At 52.5% G+C, this 22,026-nt stretch overlaps 1 protein-coding gene across 3 annotated transcripts in view; it reads right to left on the bottom strand.

The window, feature by feature from the left end:
• Positions 1-22,026, bottom strand: part of LOC122364434 (poly(rC)-binding protein 3-like) — a 71,693-nt gene that overhangs the window by 28,532 nt on the left and 21,135 nt on the right. For all 3 annotated transcript variants that reach the window (XM_043334921.1, XM_043334834.1, XM_043335004.1), the window contains exon 3: positions 14,836-14,892. In XM_043334921.1, the coding sequence (XP_043190856.1) occupies positions 14,836-14,892 (57 nt within the window). The remainder of the gene's footprint in view (positions 1-14,835; positions 14,893-22,026) is intronic.

The raw sequence follows: 22,026 nt of genomic DNA, 5'->3' as shown, positions 1-22,026 counted from the left end.
ACTTTTCCTTGTGTTCAATGACAAGCTACTGAACGAAAATTAAATTACATTTCATTTATTGAATCATACTTATAGCTTAGTGAGTTACTAATCAAAACACTCAAAAAGTGCAATAGAAACTTCGCGTCATCATAGCTGAAGCTTTCGATAAGGCCGCAGCTTTTAAGCTGTTGCCGAGAAACTTGGGCAAAGACTGATTGCTTTCCTCTCTTCAGTGCTTAATATTTAAAAAAAAAACTGCAGCTGTACGTACGACGATATCTGTTAAAATGTGATGCGGCTCTTAAACGGTACTCTGACTCTGAAACATTCTCTTAGCACTCAACATCTCACTCTAACAAAGTCCACAACTACCGACGATCTCTGTTTCAAACTGGACATTGGAGCACAATGAGAATGGTGCTGTATCCCATCGCGGCTAATAGAGTATGCCGGGGTGAGTCGCACCGGGGCAGCCCAATCTCGTTCTTTACCGTATCAGCTGACATAGGTGTACGATGAACCACGTGACCCGACCAGCCCCGGAGCGTGTTTTACATCATTACCGCCAATCGTTTGGGGCAGGTGCTGACGTCATGGCCAAACATGACGTCATCACGTCTCATCGACGCCGGTAGACTTGATAAACAGGGCTCATTAGTCAAAAGAGCGATATGTTGCTATGCCTCTGTTGTCATGACAACATTTCACATTGGGCTTAGAATTGACTCACGTGCGAAATCGGTGACGCTGAAAGATAACTTTAAATCAGGATCGCAACTGACAGAATTGCAACAACAGGATTCAGGCACGTACCCAGGATTTCGCCCAGGAGGGGGCCACCTGCTTCCGAAGGGGCCCTTAGGTCACCCGGGGGCCCCAGGCCGCCCAGGTGACCAGGGGCCCCCTAGGCGACCAGGGGCCCAGGAAACCGGGGGCCCTCGGATGACTGCAGGGGCCCATCGGGTCATCAGGGGCCCCTCGGGTAACCAGGGGCACATAAATGAAACTTTGATATGATTATTTCTTCCTAGTAAAAGACGTTTTATCCAGTGTTTGAAAAAAATATACCGGGGTCTGAGGGGCCCCCTGAGCGCCTTCGGCGCTCAGGAGGGGGCCATGGCCCCCGTGGCCCCCCTTGGGTACGTCACTGACAGGATTGCAATACATCTGTTTTCGTGTCTGGCACACTGGCAATAGCTTTGAGTGTAGCATACCTTCCTGGTAATTGTTTTTGCTGCACTGAGCTCATATTACATCGGTGTGCGTTTGACACAAGAAAGGCATTTCAATTCCCTAGGTGAGTATCACTTCTTGTTTCTGCATAAATACCCCGCTACACATGCTTTGATTTGCAAAATTACATATTTTCCTTACTGAGTGAGCGTGTTGGTATGTAGAAAATTAAACATATTAGAAATGAACACAATAAATATAATTAGCTTTGACACTTACCGAATACCAAACTATGCAAATCATTGCACAGCTTCGTCTATTGCAATGTCGAGGCTTTCTATATGTCCTTACATCTATCCCAGTCTCATTGAACTGAAATGGCTCATTTATTTTCAACATAGAAACTACCTAGAGAATCCCAGACAACATTAGGGCGAGTGGAGGACACCGAACGCGGCCAAGATTGATGCGACTGTCTGCTCTGCGGGCGGAGCTGTATGTTGGGAGTGGGTGCCGGGTGCCGGCCCACGCGGACGGGTGGTCCGGCCCGCGGCCGGCTCTGGTCAGCCAGAAGGATGACCGCCGTCTGGACAGCCGGAGAAAAACCGATCTCAGATGGTAGACGGACGGATAGGCGGCGCCGCGGCGGAACAAAGCCCATGTCTGACGGCGCGATACCCATGTATAACAGGAGAAGCTCGTGTTGAAACTGGGTATAAAGCTTCGATTTCGCTAGCAGTCTCTTGTGGATGTAGACAGAACTTGAGAAACTTTGATCCTTAGTTATCCATGAGATTCGTTGCATTGAAAAATGACGATTTTATTTGGCATGGTACGTTTATAGCTTATAGAAACAACATATGACTCGTCATACGCATTCAAATAAACGATTATAAGTCTCACTTTGGAAAATCAATATAACTAGATTTTAGTGCGAGCGAAGCAGTGTCAATGCCAGCTCATTCTTCACTCCCAGTTAACCCTCGCCGGCCGAGGGGGGGGGGGGCGGGTGCCCCCCCCCCCAGGGGGTTTTTCGCGATAGCTCCGAACACGCTGGCGATAGAGAGCTGAAACTTGGCATACCTGACCTTTGATCCAAGCCGCATCTTTTGACACCAACCGCATTTTTGGGTCAGGTCAGGTCACTGACCTATGTCGTCATAAGTGAACCTCTGCACGGTCTTCAGATGTCGCAACTTCGCAACGCCCTCACTGCCAGAGGAGATGTCACAGGGAAATGAAACTTGCAGGATCTAGTATCCATTATGAGTCTCACAACTTGTATATCTCGGATTTTTCCTAAAGGTCATATGAGGTCAGGTCATTTTCGTGACCTCACCATTATAAGTCAATGGGGAAAAATGAAAACTGCTATTCTGGCGCCGGGAACGATCTCCAACTATCTCAAGCACACAGAATCGTGATTTGATGCACTCCTTGCAAGGTTAGATGCGTCATTTTTGCAATGTTGACCTTGCGTGACGTCATTTATGACGTCATCAAGGTCATATTAGTTTTTCGTCAATAACTCTTGATCAAATTGAGCTAGCGAGTCGAGAAAGCCACCAATGGACTCAGGAAGACCTGCCGAATCGAATGATATGCGACATGACCTCTTTCGACCAACTTCGTGACCTGGGGGTGCTGACCTGACCTTGACCTGAGGTCAACACCCCAAGTTGACCTGACCCGGACAAAAAGTATATCATTCGACGCGCCTGAGCGAGGCGAACACGATGCTGCCAAAATCGCGGCTCTGCGGCCGTTTTTTGCGAAGTTATTCACCAAAACTGAACCGTACCCTGGGGCACTTGACCTGACCTCAGGGGTCACCGGTTGACCTAGGACCTTAAAATCGGGTACCAATCTCTGCGTCTCGTAACGGCGCACACGCTCGTTTTTTTCCGCGACGCGCTAGCTCCACCAGGGGCGAAACGGCGAGGGGGGGGTCGTACCCGCCCCCCCCCCTCGGCCGGCGCGTATGTAGAAAACCAATAGGTCCGGCGAGGGTTAACCTCGCTAGGTTCTAGCGATAGCTCACAAAACGCCGGCTCTCAGCCCACGAGCTGTGCGGCGCAGTCTATCTCTTCAGGCACGCTCGGCGGGCTAGCCTACCTCTCCAGGCAGCGCCGGCGCTGGAGCCCAGCGCGGCGCGGCACGGCGTTGCCGGCCGCCCGCTGGCACCCGCTGTCCGTTGGTCTGTCGCGCCGTCGGCAGCAGCCGGCGCGGCGGGTGGTTGCGACTCTCGACCAACGTTCGATCTTCCCTCGAGCGGCATCTGCACCCGACACGAGCCCCGCTGACGCGCCAAATTCCGCCTGATGACAAAGCGCGCCGCGCCGCCCGGACCGGCAGCGAGAGAATGCCGCATGCTAAGCTAAGCCGATGCAGCGCGGCGGGCCGGGCCCTGAATGCAGTCGGGATCAACATCGCCGCTGCCCCGGCGCCCAAACGACCAACTAAAGATGCCCATTGAACCGTTGGAGCTGTGAGCGGGCTGTCGGGTCGATATCGGTCCCCGGTTGGTGGCTCGGCTCTGCAGTCCCCGGCCGGCACCCCGCACTCCCTCACTCCCTCTCTCCCTGGCTCCCTCCCTCTGCCGACTCTGCCTCACCTGACAACGACAATCAGCGCCAGCTCGCTCATTATCTGCCAGGCCAGTCCCTTCGAAATACAACGCGATCAATAGCAGCCGGCAGCGCAGAAGGCTAAAAAAGACTGAAATTCAACTTCGTCGGCTGATAGTTGGCTCAGGGCGACGAGCATCGCGCAGCCTCCGCTAAAGTCAAACTTTAAAAACTGATTTATCGCCGCGAGACGGCTAAGGCAAAGGGAAATGCGAAACTATTGCCTGAGATCGACTTGATACTATTCAAATAGAAATATGCCCATATAGGTTTCTGGATGTGACCGTTGAATATGGGAGCCTGGAGAGAAACTGATCCAGCGATAACCAGCACATCATCAGTGGCGGAAATGAGCCGGCATTGGAGGCCGTCGACCGCTGCCGGCCCGGCTGTGACAGAGTCGGGGACAGAGGGCGACCCTGCACTCTGACAGGAGCAGAGGGAGGAGAGCTGCACTCTGACAGGGAGAGAACAGAGAGTCACTCTGCACTCTGACAAGGACAGAGAACAGAGAGTTACTCTGCACTCTGACAGGGGTAGAGGGCGGATGTTGCACTCCTGAGAGAGAGAGAGAGAGAGAGAGAGAGAGAGAGAGAGAGAGAGAGAGAGAGAGAGAGAGAGAGAGAGAGAGAGAGAGAGAGAGAGAGAGAGAGAGGACGAGCGCCGCACTTTGACAGGGGAGAGGGGGCGAGCCCTGCACCCTGACAGGGGTAGAGGGCGGATGTTGCACCCCTGAGAGAGGGAGAGGACGAGCGCCGCACTTTGACAGGGGCAGAGGGAGCGAGCCCTGCACTCTGACATAGATATGGAGACGTCACAGACATGGTCTGCTTCATTCTGACACCGAGAGAGAGAGAGAAAGAGAGAGAGAGAGAGAGAGAGAGAGAGAGAGAGAGCAATAGAAAAGTGGAAAGTAAAAAAGACGAAGAAGGAAGAACAAGGGGAGGCTCTCTCTCTCTCACCTTGTCTCTCTCCCAGTATTATCTATCTCTCTCCCTCTCTTTCTCTCTCTCTCTCTCTCTCTCTCTCTCTTTCTCTCTCTCTCTCTCCCTCTCTCTCCCTCCCTCTATCCCTCTCGGATGGTTCTGGAGCTTCTCGCTAGTCGCTCCGTCCGATAGCCTGGACCAAGCGGCCCAGCCGTCTGCCGCCCATCACCCTCCAGGCTGCCAAGTAGGTATTGTCGATCTATCCATCATCCCACCATTACAGCTACTATCAATATCCGGCAGCAAAAACTGTCCTGCACAGACACCATTCCAACATGAGCGCGTGACCCTGACTTTCCACTTCAGAGCCCATCCCACATTTTCATGAAGCTTTTTTGCTTAATTTACATCACTACTGATTATCTTATCTCTTGCTCTTTATCTTCTCAAAACGTCTCCTGAGGGAACCTCACTGTTACGCCTCGATATTTATGTAACCCCATCATGCACAACACAACGATTTGCACCTTCCCCCGTCGCCCCCTCCCCCACCAATCATCAGTCAGGCGGTGCGCCGTGGGAGCCTATGTCCAGACGGCTGGGCGCGAATAACCCCTCAGTCGATACCGTCCGGCCGACCGGGACGACGACGGGACGGGGAGCCGGGCGCCAGGCAGTCTGCAGACTCCGACCGGTCGGTGGTCGGTAGACGGAGTGGCGCCGCAGTGGCTAGGGGGAGACTGAGTGGCGCCGTGGCTAGGAGGAGACTGAGTGGCGCCGCTGTGGCTAGGGGGAGACTGAGTGGCGCCCGGTGCCTAGGGGGAGACTGAGCGGCGCCGGTGGCTAGGGGGAGACTGAGTGGCGCCCGGTGGCTGGGGGGAGGGGGGGGGGACAGAGTGGCGCCCGATGGCTAGGGGGAGACGGAGTGGCGCCGGTGGCTAGACAGAGGCAATGTAGCCCCCGGTGGCTAGGAGGAGCCGGAGTGGCGCCAGCCCGGTGGCTATAATAGGGGGAGACTGAACGACGCTGTGGCTAGGGGGAGACGGAGTGGCGCCAGTGACTAGGGGGCGACTGAGTGGCGCCGGGTGGCTAGGGGGAGACAGAATGACGTTAGGTGGCTTGGGGAATACGGTGTAACGCCCGGCAAGGTGGCTTGGGGGAGACTGTGTAACGCCCGGCAAGGTAGCTAGGGGTAGACTGTGTGGCGCTCATTGGCTAGAGGAGACGGTGTGGCGCCCTTTCTGAAGCTAGGAGCTCCATGACGTGCGGCAGTGGCTAGGAGGCCTTGGGGCGCCAGTGGCTTGAAAGAAAGAGTAGTGGGCAGGGTCTGGGGAAACAGAGTACGTGGAGGAAAAAGACAACAGCACACAGGCTACAGGGAAAAGAAAATTAGAGAAAGAAATAGAATAACACTGAAATGTTAGCCCGCCTCAGACATTAACTCAAACGGGGCGACACGTTGTAGGGAATCGCTTCGACTGACAGGACGAGCCTCCCGAGCTGTTGCCTGTCTAAGGAACCAGACGGACAATTTAATTTCAGTCGGCGCTAGCTGGCCGCCAGGGAGGGGCAGGCGCCTAATGAAGCAAAAGACTGAGTGGCACAAGACAGGAGGAGCAGATGCAGCCGCAGAGTGGCAATTAATCCTCAAAGAACAATCGCTCCAAGCTTCTTTGTAGTGAGGGAGAAAGCGACGGAGCAAGCAAATAAGTTGCGATGGTTTTTTGACAAAGACTGACACGGGTTAATTACAATGAGCAAACTGAAAACATATTTTTTTATTATATCATTTCGAAAGAAAAAACATTTGTCCTTTAGAAAATAATTCCCATCCCTGATTCTCCACGCATCGACGTTCAAGTCAGCTGGGAGCCAGCCCAGCCTATTCGATGATATATGCTGATAGCTCCGAATGTACAATAGTCACAAACATTGGCACGAAGGATCTATTTTTGTCTGCAGGGAAATCTTTGCGCTCCAGGCTAGTGCGGACCTACAGGCCTGTATTCCGTACAGGTGCCGCGGGTCAGCCGGAAAATCACATACATGAATAATGCATTCTCAGTAGGCCGCCATCCAATATCCTGCGATTCGAAATAATTCATTCGGATCGATGGTTTTTACACTTGTAGCGCTGCTTTATCACCACTCGACAGTGACACCATAATCGAAAAGATTGTATCAATGGTTCTGGCTAGACGTCATATAAATCATAACAGTACCAATTGAAAAGTCAAGATCAAACATTTAAGAATGTCCTTTCTAACACCAATTCGGAGAGCATATGGCAAAGAAGCTTCGCCATTTATAAGTTACTTTTCAACCAAGTGTATTATAATTCATCTCTCGCCCGTCATCATTTGACCCCGCCTTATTTTATGTCATCGTTCCGTCCCTGTTGTGTCACCGCCCCGCCCCGGTTGTTTGGCGTCGACCGTGCCATCATACCATCCCCTCCGACTCTCAGTGTCACACCAAACTGGTCGTGTTGTTTGGCCACGCCGCTCGGCTGTGCCGCGAAGCCCACCAAGCCATTCTGGGCGGCTTCGTAATGACTTTCCGAGGGAGAGAGGGAGGAGAGCCGTGAAATAACCTGGGCGGACCGGTCCCAGAGATGCGAGGGCGCCGCAACGATAGAGGCTCTGCTCTTCCTGACAGGGGGACTAGCAGGAGCGGAGGACGGTATATGACCCAAAATTATGTTGATATACATGTTTTACCACCGTTCAAGTTAATTTGTATGCTAGGAAAAAAAAACTAAAAGAAACACAATAGCACAAAAACACAATAGCACACATGTCTAAAAAATAAGTATCATGTCTAAAAATGCAAAGTCTTGAGCTTGAAATCGTTCATTTTCTATGCAAAGCGCTGCTCCATCGATAAGGAAAAAACGCCGTCATCTCCCTCTCGCTCCTCTGTCTCCCCAAGGATAGGGTCAACGATCGTGGCCCTGTCTTACTCGACCCTCCCCTCGACTCTGCTTCTCCTTACGACCCTCCTCGGTGATCCTTTCGGCGCCTGAGGGCTTAAGAGAGAGAGAGAGAGAGAGAGAGAGAGAGAGAGAGAGAGAGAGAGAGAGAGGGGGAGAGAGAGAGAGAGAGGAGAGAGAGAGGAAGAGAGAGAGAGAGAGAGAGAGAGAGAGAGGGAGAGAGAGATGTGGATCCAGACCCGGACTCCTGCACTCCAAATGTGTCCGACCTCTCCCAGTAGCTTCGAGCAGTGTGTAGAGTTATTGTTTGAAAGGTATTTTGAATAAATTTGAATAAATGCGCTTGTATGATATCATGCTTACGCTAGTTTGCTGGTGAGCAGGATGCATTGCATCACGAATGTCTAAATACGTGAAAACACTGTCCATTTGGCTAGCATTTAGTGTTTACAATACCTAGCAGCAACACATCTAGTATTTTCCATTCAACTTTGTTCTTATACTAGGTGGCCTTCGAGAGCTTTCATCTACATAATTGATGAAATTACTACTGTCTAGTGTCTACCCATGCAAAATGAACGAACGTATGTATCCTAGTGCAACTCATCCAACTGAAAAACCAGTAAAAACCAGTAATTGTCCTTACTGGAAATCAAAGCAGACTCAGAGGTCAAGAAGAAAAGTTGCAAAGAAATATGTTAAATTTCGTGTTTAAGTTTTTGTAGAGAACTATTAACGCATTACGCCCTAATCAGCAAAAACACTTTGCTAAAAAGACAATATCGTAGATTGTGTTGGGTCTGCGATCACTTTAAGAACTTTGAGAAGAAAACATGGCAGCCTTTAGTGTCTTTCTAGATCCGCAAAGGCAAAGAAAATGCATTTAACACCCAAATTATTCGACAATCTTTATACATAATGATTATTGGCTTGTTCCATTGTTCTTTAGCTAATTTTGTTAATCGAAAGAATAAACACTTAATAGCAAATATTTGTGAAAGCAGCAGTGGGTGATAAGAGATGTCAATTTTCCAATATTTTTTTTTTTAATTGGATACAATCAGATCTAAGGATGACTCATGATATCTCGGTTGTGCCCACTCAAACCACTCGAAGACCGAGCGGCGTTTGGATAGTTTTTAAGCCTGACCACCCATTATTTAGCTGCGTCTGCCATTTCCCATCTGAGGTCACCCATTTCCCGTCTGTGGACGCCCATTTCCTAACTACGGACAGCCATTTCCCAGCGGTTCGGGCTCCCATTTCCAGCGTCACTGTGAGCTGAGTCGAGCGGCGATGCTCGCCGCCGCGCCGCGGCCACGCTTCTGGGGCCGTTTTTGGCGTATCGACCGGGCGCGGCCGGGACCCGGCGACCAAAGAGGCGACCACTCGTCTCATAAATTCCATCTAGCCGAGCCTAGTCATTTATATCGCGCGCCCTCTCGTCCACTGCGACGAAAGATGACCGAGCCGCCGGCTATCCGTGGCGGCGGCGACACAGACGCGCTGAGGGACAGCGGCGGCACACAGACATAATGCAACAGCACAACGGTAATGACAGTGATATATGGGAGTGGACCGACCATGAGGATCTAACTGTGGGAGGTCAAAATCTGAGAGTGATCCTACCACCGGATCTTGTAGAAACACACGTAGTAAAGAGACATGATTAAAGTGAGGGATAGTTTCATTAGTCTTCTTGAAATCATCCCCCAAGGAGTTGACCATTTACTTATTAGAGATACATTCTGATAAGCAGAATTTTACGAGAACCTGCATAAAGCGTTTAGAAACTAGTCAGTGACACAAATGGGAGGCGAGCGGCGAGGCGGTTCGCTCTCTCAGAATAGCGGCAAGCGGCGGAAGTTCCGTTGGTGGATTTCCAGCTGCGAAACCATGCCTCCGCTTCAGGGAACGACAAAACTCGTCGGCCGGCCCGGACAATCGTCATGGAGCACGACGGGAGAATAATAGACACTCTCGCCGAGCGCCGCGGCTCAAGTTTTGATGAACAGTTTTCCAGCAAACAGTTTCGTATGAAGTACGCTCCCGCTCGCTTCAGGTTAACGAAATGCCGCAACTCGGAAAGTAGTGGAGCGCTCCAATTACTGGCATGATTGATGAGTTCGTTTCAATATGGTGTGTGATACTTTGTGCTGCCTACTGCCTATCAAATGTGACGTCAATGGTCGCCTAGGCAACAGCTGTCATTAATAGAGTCCAGCACATGCTAAATGAGTTGTGAACGTAGTCTCTGTCCAAAACCTGGCGGTTAATTGATAGGTAATTGATGCGTGACTGAGTAAGGGATAACAAAGGGAATATTAATATTGTTGGTCTACCTATCAATATCTATGACAATCTGAGCCCCTTACTGCCTGTGCGTTTGTTCCTGATGATATATCTCCATATTTCCAATAGTGATTCTATCATATTTTTATGTGATGATTATCATGGACGTCAGTGTAGCGTTTTGTAACACCATTGTTCAACTGGGAACTTTTGGGGAACTTGTTAACATTTTCCCACAGACTGGTTTAGCATTTCTTTTACCAACGACGCCTATTTTAGAGCTCCAAATCCGTCTTTACACAGCTGGGATCATTTTCGGATCGATCACTTAACGACCATTTTGATGCAGACGGGTCGGCGTCGCCCGTATCCGGTGGGATTCAAATGTTGGCCGGCTGCGGCTCGGCGCGCCAAGTTGGCCACCGATGCAATGGTTTCAGAGCCGCGCGCGGAGGCCGACCTCCTCTCCAGGCTGTTTATTCAGAAACAGACTCCGCGCAGCCGGCGGCGGGCCGTCCATTTCATTATCGGCGGCCGTCTCTGTGTAGTCAACAGTCAAAGAGGGCCGCCAGATATGGCTCGCTTATGACGATGGAAACTGGAACCATTTCGAGTGGCGTGCGAAATTCCAGCGCGCCGCGGCGGAGCTTTTCATTTCAATTTGGTCCTTTGAGCCGGCGGCCTGGGATGGGAGTTTGACGGCGGCCGGGCCGGGCGCCGATATCATCTAGACGAGACCGATCAGTCCTGGGGATATAGCCGACCATTGCAGGTGCCAGAGGCCCTGATAGCCGGGCCCGGCCGACTGATGGGTGCCCCTGCGCGCGCGCCTCCCGCCGCCTCCACAGTCGAGCGGAGGGAGGGGTCACCCGCCGGACTGGCCACGCACTGACGATCGCCTGTTGCTCTCCTTCAGGGCAACAACTGTGTCCTCTCCGGTCTGATAATGCCGTCAGACAGATGCCGGTTGGGGTTTTTCATTGGTTCTCCCAGGCTTAGAGAAGACAATTGTTTGGTAGTATAGTTCAGTGAAAGTGGGCTTTTTATGCATATCAAGTTACTCTAGTCCATTGCAAGCATATCAAGGAAGGATCTTGACCTTCAAAAGCAGTCATCATAACTGCAAGCACTAGACGGTTACAAATGATCATCTGAATGTTCATCCTCAGTCATTTGCATTTCGGTCTTTACTTAGGCTTTCAAAAAGTCCTGTTTCTTTTAAAGATACCTAGTTCACGATGACTGGTCCAAGTTTTTATATAGATGGATATTGGCAGCTATAGAAAGTAAGTAGGTACTGTTTTATTAATTGATGAATGTTGTGCCTATAGCTCATTCAGTAACGTTTAAAAGCTTTACAGCATATACACCCTAAAACTTATTTGTCTATTGTGAGTCGTCTTAATGATATCTGTCCTTTGAGACAAAGTGTGTTTCAAATTCAACAACTAAGCGCTCAGCATACAGTTTTAATGACAAGTTACATAACAAGCACCTCACAACTTGAGCATTCCCATTCAACATATTCTCCATTGTCGAGCAGCGCTGCTCTCGCTCGCTGAGGAGAGTCGAACAGCTGTGTCAAACTGTACAACAAACGCTAATTATCTGTCTGAGTAGTTTGTGTTTGGCCGGGGCGGAGGGGTTGCCTGTCGGCCCGCCGAGGAGGCCGTCGTAGCAGCAGCCCATCACGCCAGGTAACTATGCCAGCCAGCTTAATTAGCCAACTTTGAACAAGGAAAGCGGTTATATTATAGGGAACTTTGCTCATATGGCTCGCGGTGTCTCGGTGTGGGCCGTTCGGGTCCCCTGTGAGCGTCATCAAGGACGGAACATGTCAGCGGGGGCCGCGGAGGCTGAACAGCAGACAGGAAACCGCAGGGGCGAGGGCCATCAGAAGACTTAAAAATCAGAAAATTGTATATCTCCGAGCCTGCAAGCTGATCATCAGGGGACAACGGAAAACCAGCAACACACAATTTGTCAGCGCGGTCTGCATATACCGGATGGCTTTTGCAGCGGACCGAAGGGCCTCAGGACCAAGAGTTAAACATCAGATGAATATCAAACAACCTCTGAAAATCGCAAAAATTAGACCAGCTCCAGCGGTCCTAATGGGACCACAGCCGTCAATGCAAGTGAGCAAAACCTTGGGGACCGGCCAACTTCGGCCTATGTGTGCTCCTCCGGGGATCATCGGGACGAACTTTGATGCAGTCCACTGGGAGTACAAATGATTACACAATGTTCAGGAGTTCATTTGAGATCAAACTGGCTGCTCTATTGGCCGACAGATGTTCCGCGAACTGTGTCGAGCGGCGGGCGGTTCAGATGTGCGCGGAGGGCAGCTCAGCGCGGTGCGACGGTGTAACCGTGTTCCGCCGGTCACAGCCCGCTGATCAGCGCAGACGACGCCGCCCCGCCGGGGCCGGGGCCGCGGCCACCTCTAATCCGACGCGACAGGCACCGCGGCCGGTAAGAGGCAGCTCGCCGGCTACGCGCCTCAGGGGGCGGCGACGGCGGCCGGCTGTCGCGACGCGGATTAAAAAGTCGCCGGTGTCCGATAGCCGGGCTCCCCATTCAATTTGGCGGGCCGCTGCAGCGGCTGCCCGGCCGCCCGGCCACGCCAGCACGCGGCGCCGATCTATAAGCCGCCAAATGGGCATTGGCCTGTCGGATCTGGCCGGCTAACGCGACCCTAACATGCCGAAATTAGAGATGATACGTTGGCCGGCGGGCGGTGGGCATGGAATCTCCGGCCGCCGGTGCAGTTCACTATATCACCGGACACGGGGGCACAGCGCCATCAGGCCAAACGGACGCCGGCAGCGGGACAGCGGCGGCAGCAATGGCTGACACGGCCTGCACACTGACGGTGGGTGACGTGGAGTGACAGACAGACAGACAGACAGACAGACAGACAGACAGACAGACAGACAGACAGACAGACAGACAGACAGACAGACTATGCGACAGACGACATACTAGGCGACAGACGACATACTAGGCAACAGACGACATACTAGGCAACAAACGACAGATCAAAGATGACAAATGACAGAGGACAGGCTATAGACAAATGAAAAATATCAAATGGAGACTAGAGATGGGAGACGACTGATGGCTAAAGACGGAAAATCATGACAACGAAAGGCAGACGGCAGGTGGCAGACAACAGACGACTAAAGACGGAACAGCTGACAGCAGACGACGATGGCAGGTGACGATCATTAACATCCTATGCCCAGGCCATGTAATGGACTGCGGTGACGTGAAGACGAAGATCGTCAACCACTAATTGGCGAGCTCTAGTATAAATCACGGACAAAAGATGACAGATGTTCGGTCCACAGCACTGGCGACAGGTAATAAAAATAGTTCGCATAACCTAGGCGTGACGCTGATGATGGTACTCGGGATGAGAGCGACCTTGTGCCGCTGCCAGATACGTGAGGGGCTAGGTCTACGATCAGTTCACGTGTTCCTTTGGTTGTTATATATGTCAACACAGGAAACACACCACAGTTAAATAATGGCAAGAAACGATCGGGATTGTTCTGAGAGAACTACACGCTAAATGATCACCGACCGATCCGGACTCTGCCCACCTATCGCTCGTGGCATTGCAATAGACTCGCGTCGCGACAGCGGCCGACTTCCAGCTGGTATCAGCAGGATCAGGATCAGGAGCGGCCTCTGCGCGCCGACATGTCAAGGTGACTCATGTCGGGTGGTAGTGCCCATCGCAGTGGGAGGATTCCATTCGACCTCAGTAAGCAGACTCCACCGACTGACAGATGGGCTTCCATTCGAGCGGCTTACTGCGCCGAGCCCCGATGACCCTCGCACGGAAGAGGTGTCAGTTCAGAATTAAAATATTACCTCGGCGAACTAACTGAGCTGAGACTGGGTTCTGTGCCAGCCAGGCCAGAATAACATGTCATCGCCTTTAGATGTATGTGCTCCTGGGACATGGCTGGTTTGGCCTGTGTCAGATTTTACGCGATAATGCACAAAGAGTGATGTTCGAGTGGCAATGGAGCAGCGGCAAACCGTCCAGCCTGGGCTGCTGAGATTTCTGGCACACGAGCGCTTGGAAAGAACAAAAGTTTCGTTTTTATAAGCGATCATTTAAAATATGGTAATCCATCTAAGTAAGCTGCGAATGCACGCAGCTGCTTGCAAAGAAGCTTGGAGTTACGAAGTTGGAATGAAAATCCAGAGAAAGTGCATAACCAGCCACCAAACAACGGAAAGAAATCGCGTAAGCGTTAGAACGTGAATACACTTCATAGGTCAGCAAGATAAAATTACGACAGAGCGTATTTACTGCAAAAATTCGTGAAAATTTGCATTCTTCTAACTGCACTTAAGAGGAGCTCGTGACTACATATGAATTAGAGGCACTTTGCTGTAGTTTTCTCTTTGCTCCTTATGTAACCGATGTCTTCTTCACTTCAACGTAAGGAGCACAATTTGCAAAGATGAATGTAAAGTCATTCAACAAACGCGTATGACTAACAATGCATTACCAAGCAGCACCTGAGGCAAACAAGGGGATATCAATTTAGCGCTCCCAAGGCACCGTGGCCACGGCATTTATTCAGAGCCGACACCGACTTCCAACTAAATGCATGCAAACGAAATGCATCATGCATAAAACGATAACACTGAAGAAAAATGGCGTCAGCGTTCATTTTCGGAGCGTTTCTTCTCGACGCATAATGGCAAACAGACTAAGCGGCGCTGACGAGCGTTCTTCTCTGTCGCGCCGGCAAAAAGGACTCTCTCCCGGGGGATCGCACAGAGTGGAAAGTCGGATCTGGTTTCACTAGGCACGAGCCACTCGGCTCTGGCGAACAATGGCTCATCAGAGAGCTCAGCGAGCGGCTCGGGAACTCACCTCCTCTCGGAACCGCTTGACGATCTCTCCCTTCTTGCCGATGATGCTGCCCACCTCCTGCAACAGAGATGGGTCGGCATCAGACGACAGCTCTCCTCTCTCCGAGCTCGGTAGACCCGCGTCAAGTGCCTCATTAGTCGGTAAACAATGCACTTGACCGGCCAGCCCAGCGGCGGGGCCCGGACGGCAGGTGGGCTGGTGGCGGCGCAGAGAACACGGGTGCGGTGTGTGTCGATGTATCTCCTAACGCTCGAGTGCTACAAACAGTACCGGTCTCACTCCGTAGCCCAAATCGGATCCGAAGTGTGTTTTGCCGCGAAGTTTCGGCTCTCTGTGTGCTCCGACAAGCGAGCCGGGCGCGACAGAAAACAAGCCACTCACTCGTGGCGAGAGTGCACGCCGAGGCACGATCGCGCGGCATGAGACTGCAAACAGGCCACTCAGCCGAGGCCGGAGGACTCCGTAATGAGGCACATCGCCAGAGACCTCCAATGGCGCGCAGCTGTGCAGCCCGGCCGGATGGCTTTAATATCGCACAACTTTGTACCGTGCATCTACATTGACTGTTGTATCCGCACAACTTTGGCGAATAACACCGAAGGCAAATGTGTGCTCTACATATGTAACATATTGTCGAGACATTTTCATATTATAAACGTCATTATAAATCAAACGATTTACAAGCATGGAATGCTACAGAGTATTTCGCATTAATAACCCCAACATGAGCAATGCAAAACATATTTGGAGGAAGCTTGTTTATCAGAAATCATCCAAGTGACGAAGACAAATGGCTTCGTGAGTCTGCAACGCCAAAGTAACTGTGGGATTCCTAGCTGCGCATTTACTACCGCATTGTGATCGCGATTTCGGCCGACGCTGCGCATTTTCTGTGATTACAATGACAAAAGACGTAGTTCCTGGTTGTGGTTTGCTTTAAGTTTGCCAGCTTTTGACAAGTGAAAGATTTAGGATGGTTACAGCTGACCCCGATTGCATGCGATGTGGCATTTGAATGCGTATCAATCAAAACGCGTAATTACATTTTGTATTGTTCGCTACTTACCTCCTGTTATTGCAGAGTTATGCTGAAACTCTAATTCTAAATTAAGCCACTTATTGTTTGCCTGTTCTAGCTTGTTTGTACTGTTGCTATGTACATTGTGCTTTGTGTGGTGAGGATTTTTAATTCTGCCAGAGTACCTGCGACGTCTGTTTAGTTTTATGCAGTTGGTGACGGTGTGCACGTGCAGGGGGACCATTTACATCTCCTCACGACATTTTGAAGGTGAAAACGACTCCACCGGGACCCCGTTCAGAAGCACAGCGCAGTTGGCGCAGGCAAAACAGCCGGGAGCAGCACACAACAAAGCCAAGAATTGCAGCGAAGTGACAACGGGTGTCAACATTGGATGTGGCGCCCACGGCGCTGAGAGGGAAAGCTTCCTGGGCGTGAATTGCCTTTCAAGCTTCAACGATAATGGTTCCCGATAGGTTTCCACAGTTAAACGCTGGAACAAATAAAATCAATTTCTTACAAGGCATAGCAAAAGTTAAGCACTCATATATCACACATCACACGGATCATGCAAATCGAGCTAAGGCGATCTCTAGTCTGTAGCTTTTCAAAGGTAGCGTGCTCGCCCTGCTGCCCAATCTCGCTTCTCAAGCTATGCGGCACAGTATTTGTTCAGGCGTCAGACGCTACTGCCATCTAGGGACTGGAATGGAAATGAGCATGGCCGGTGTGAGCATACGGCAATCGATGCTGGTTCACCGTTTTATATCGTCTCATAATAACATGTAGAGCTTATTACGAGGGTGACCCATCAACGGCAATGTTTGATTGTGTTCTTTGCGCCTACTAGCTGTTGGAATGCCTGGACTTCTTGGCTGGCCCGAAATAGGCAGCTGTTGCGCACTAAATGGCATCGGAATTCCCCAACGCAGCTGAGGCCGAGTCCCTCGCTTCCAGTCGCTCACGGTATTTGGCATTCGAAGCCGTCCCCTGCGGATCTGACATTTCCCCAGGGTCTCTGTTTCCGGAACGCATTGTAGGCGACGTTCCGTTGGAATCGTCGTTTTTCGTCATCCACATCTCGAACTCGTTTCGTGTCTCGCCGTTAAGTTAGTCCTGGGCGACATTATACATACTCGTCAAAATGTCAAACTCCTTTCAAACTATAGCGAAATGTGCTGAGCCGAACATGAACTCTTAATTTACTCTGACAAGTAGCCGAATGGCGTGAAAATGCCAGCTTCACGATAACTTCACCTTACAACGCGAACTCCCAAGAGGCGTTCTTCAAGCATGTCCGACATTGGTAATGGAATGAAGCAAAACCAGTCTGCTCGATGCTCTCGGTTAATCTATCTCACCTCGTCGTCTCAGGTCTGGGCAAACAATTGATGTTGTTAATTCAAACTATTAATTCTTGTCTGTGGTCTCTTGGCCGGCGCTGCCTCCAGACAGGAAGTCTAGCCTCCGACAAAAACAGCGGTCCGGTCTCGACAGGAGTTGAGTTCCAATGGTGGCAGCTCGCGGACAGGACCAGTGGAGAGGTCAGCTGTTTGTCCAGGTGCGGGCACGGCGGACAGTCGGGCGGACAGCGGCGTTGTCGCGCCTGTCTGTCGGACCTGTGCCGACAGTCGGGCCGAGACAGCGCCGGCGGGCCGACGCAGCCACCGGGCCGAGGGCCGCCCCTGTCCTTCGTGTCCCCATTCAGAGACTACCGGTGGCGGAGCGTCGCCAGCGACAGGCGCCTGATCGCGACACAGCGGGACCTTTGTCAGCTGAGCTCGCTGACGACGTGGGGCGCCGGTGACAGCCCGCCGGCCTCTCCTCCCCCCGCCTCCCCCGGCCCTCTCGCCGTCGGCAGCGACAACTGACGATCAGCCAGCCGGCCCCAGGACGCCGCTGCTATTCACAACAGGCGCGATCGGATCGGAGCGCCGCCCAATGTCTCCGCCGACACCGGCATCGACCGGGGTGGGGTTCCCGCCCGAGCCAGGCCGACATGAGGATTATTTTCCACTCTGAACAACACCGCGAGCTGCGAGCGCTTACCGAGCTGGGGCCGTGCCAGCACCCCTGCTGAGAGCCGAGCCTCTGTCGGCCGAGCTTTTTCACCAGATGTCAGTTGTTTATCAAATAATTAGCGGCAAAGGACGACAATCGGAACATGACGTACTTTCAGCGTCCGTCTCGTAAGAAACAGAGACGTCAACGTTTCTTTAATTATTATCTGCCTGACAGGTGAGTTATTGGTGACTGTTATTGATTTATTGCGTCTAATAACGGTTCGCGGTGATACGATTAACAGAGAGCCTTCCAATTTTTATATTAATGCGTTCTGAGGTGAGCTGTTGCCTTTGAACGTTGTGCCCGCTGTGTTATGTCCCACATTTTACGTCAACCTGTCAATTTTCAGGTCACGAGTCTGAGGATCGATCACTGCATAAAATTCATGTTATTTAGCGATGCTGCAGCAGGGTCTGGCAGCAGCCCAACACCGGTACACACAACGGAAGACCACCTGACTGCTGCGGTGTGGTTAACCCTAAGGTCAGCGGGTACACCGTATGGCGGTGTCGGAGCATCAGTCACCCCATTTGGCAGTGTCCCGCCACCGGCGTCCGATTGGCAGCCTCCCGAGGTGACAGGTCGCCACGTCTGTCTGTCAGTGGGGCGAGCTGCTCTGGCCGGCGGACGCTGGGTCCGATCGTTTACCGTGCAGCATCGTTGACTGGCACCCGTCACGGGTGCTGAGGGCGCGGAACAAACAGTGAACAGCCGGCGGCGCGGCCGCTTCCGCCGCTGCCGGGACTGGCCAGGGAGCTCCCAGGCACGCCATGAGCCGGATGACATGCGGGATCAGAGCCGGCTTATGCAGGCCGGCACTGCCAGCCGAAATGAGAAATGTCCAAAGGAAGGCGGGTGAAGAAGAGGTCTGCTCCTCATCCCTGGGATTGAGCGGCGTTATGGGCACGATGATAGAAATGTGACCAAAAGTAAGCCTTGGGCCGGCAGCGGTGTATCGCCACTGAGCTGCTTCGTATTCACTCAGACTGGATGATCTGCGCCATACTCGTCGCTCTCCAGTGGAGGCCCACGTGATAAATTGTCTCCGTTTCTAAGGCTTGCCCGGGAGGTCGCCAGTGAATTTAGTCGCTGTCTGTCTGGACGGGGTCATGCCTTGGTAATGCTGGAGACCGCCCCTCTGATGTCCCGGGAATCCGCTGCCGCCTTCTCTATTTCACTGGAGGTATACGGGACAGAATTCGCTGCAGAGAAAACCGCCATCGCTGCAGTTGGCAGCACATCTTAACAATTGAAAACGTGCATCCAATGATACCCAAGTATGCGCAGCATACAAGGACGAGAGTGTGCAACTGAAAGATGCCATTGATCATTGCGGTTTGATAGAGCTGTACGGAGAGATCTACAAGCATTTCAAGATAATGAACTAACTATTTTATATAGGTTAAAAGAGATGTGTACTTTTATGTTGTTACATTTTAGAGAGAAGAGACAAATTACATAAATTAATTGTCTCCTTCAGCCACACATTTACTTTTCTATTGACAATTGAATTGATAAGTGACCGATCACTATCCAGGGCACCAGGTAACACCTGAACATAAAGTTATTGACAAACTGACAGAAGCAATATTTACTTACATGTAGGCGCTGAGGCCTACTGAGGCATAGCTCACATTTATGGCAGTGGATATAACTTGATATATGCCGACTGCACCCCAAGAAAACGCCCATGTTTTCTCGCATGTTTGGACAAGACCGAGCTTTGACATTTCGCCGGCTCGGGCCATCCCGAGTCACTGGACCCGGTCGGAGCAGATCAGAACTCTGGACAGAGAACACCCCACAGCGAGCCATGATGGTGACGCCATCTTCCAATGACGGCCGCCGGCGTCATCTGGGATGACGTCTGGGCGCGCCGGCCGCTCCGAATGGCCCATTCGGGGGCGCGCCGGCACGACGGCCGACCTCTCCGAGCCGCGGCCGCGCTCGATCTCGCCCTGCGATCGCTCGCATTCCGAATTAACGGCGCGAAAAGATTGCCGCCGCGCGCCGAGTTGGTCGCCGCCGGCGCGTCGAGTTGGTCGTCGTGGAGCGCTGAGTGCCACCGGCGACCCCTTGAGAAATGGCGCGCACGTTTGGGCCCCGGTGACGGAGCACGGACCATCTGGGCGGCGGCGGCGGCGGCGGAGGTGGCGGCGGCGGCGGCGGAGGTGGCGGCGGCGGCGGCGGAGCGGCGGCGGTACGCGGGGGGCGGTGGATGGGGTCCGGCGGTGGATAGGGTCCGTGGTGGACACAGCTGGAGACGTCCATTCAGTGAGGGAGAGGACGGGCTGCAGTCCAATTTCGTCCGACAACTTCATCAAATACCAGCCGCGCGGTCAGACCACGCCGTCTAGTGAGCAAGAAGTGCGCCAGTAAGATGCATGATATCCCTTTGGATGAAAATAAACAAATAACTGTTGCATTCACAAACTCCGTTGTAAAGAAATAATTACTTTTGAATGCTTTGATTAACTATTAAATCGGAGCGCGCTTCTCTTGCGAAATAAAGCAACACCTTTGGCAGTCTCTTATCAAACTGCGAGTGCGCTCACGCTTGCATCGAAGAGACAGCAAACGTCTGTCTCTGAATCCGATCCCTTCACCACAGCGACTGCCTCAACCGACTTCTGAGTGAAGGAACAGACAGGATGTCATCTCCTCCCTCTCGTCATCGTCTCTGCTCCGTACACGATGTTGACAGCTGCGGGTCCTCTGACGGCAGCGACGGGACCGTCACCGTCGCTCCCGTCGCGCCCGTCGCTCCCGTCAGCGGTGGCGCAGAGGCGGCGCGCAGGGCCGCTGGCACCGCGCGCCCTGCGGCAAATAATGGCCGCTGGTATTTCGGGCTCGGCCGCCGCGTCGTGCTATCGTTCCCTCTGTCACCGACGCCGGCCAGTACGGCCCGCCGTGGCGGTGGCCGCGTGTCGTGCACGGCGCACGCCCCACGAGCCGGACGCGCTCGGCGCCGTGCCGCCGCCGCCGTCGGGGCCGCTGCCTTCGATCCCATTATCCGCAAATCAATGAGGGGAGACTGATGAGGCCCCTCGCCGCACATCTCACCGAGAAATCCTCTTTGGGGCGTTAAGCGGGCAGACTTAGGGTACGGTATGGGATACGGTAGTGGCTACAGAAGCACGGATGGATGACCTGGTCTTAGACAACGGGAGAGAGTGAAGAATAGACCAAGGTAGATAGAGAGACATACGCCGGAACAATGATAAGTAAAGGAGGAAATGAGAAGAGGCTATGATAAGTGAAAGCAAAAACACAGTCAGAAATCTTCAGCGTGCTCGATGGACAGGGGCTCGATGGACATATGAACAAAGAACGAACGTTGTGAACAAAGAGCCTATAGTGAAGTGTAATCGGAGAATGCCGAAACTTACACAACAGGTAGCTGTTCATAACAACAAAAAGATCACAGCACATAGCCAGACCCTCCACCCAGTGACCAAGCAGCGCGGCTGAGCACGGCCCGCCGGTCTGGAGCGAGCGGCGGAGTCTGGGCGCAGATAAATCCACAGCACACTTGGCGTGCCAGGCCGGCGGTCGGCGACGGGGATTGTTCCAGGGCGCCCGGCCAGCCATGGTCATGCCAGACCAGTGGCAGCCGGGCCCGGCGCGGCCGGCTGACGGCCAAGGAACTCAGTGACTCATCGGTGAACTGCCGCTGCAGACAGGAGTACCGACCTCCCAGCGCAGCCCTAGAAACATCATCAGGATTCACTGTAGAGCTCTGCTGAGCTCACCGTTGCCACCAGACTGCAGCAGTGTCTCAGCTCTGTCTCATTGATATTTCAGATGAGCTGACATTTGAGAACTGCAGTCACGTCCCAAAAACGCACAGTGCAAGGACAAGAAACAGCCACGCGCTGCAGCGGAGGTCCAAAAATAGCCTTCCTGGGGACGCCGACCATCATCCAGGATCACAAAGTCCATCGCGAACCGGCTGCTCAACAGATATGAACTCATCCCCCGCCGGATATGCGAGGACATAATCGCTCAACCTCTCCGAGAGGGCCTCTGGCGGCAATAGTCTTTCACCGGGAGCACATCAAAGCGAGCCGATCGTCGCTTGCTGCTGTGGGCTCGCTTTGATGCCGCCC

Source organism: Amphibalanus amphitrite, unplaced genomic scaffold, assembly GCF_019059575.1.
Source record: "Amphibalanus amphitrite isolate SeventyFive unplaced genomic scaffold, NRLGWU_Aamphi_draft 000003F_arrow, whole genome shotgun sequence".
NCBI classification, from domain to species: domain Eukaryota; kingdom Metazoa; phylum Arthropoda; class Thecostraca; order Balanomorpha; family Balanidae; genus Amphibalanus; species Amphibalanus amphitrite.
The sequence above is the reverse complement of the archived record's forward strand: the minus strand, read 5'-3'. Positions and strand labels throughout refer to the sequence as shown.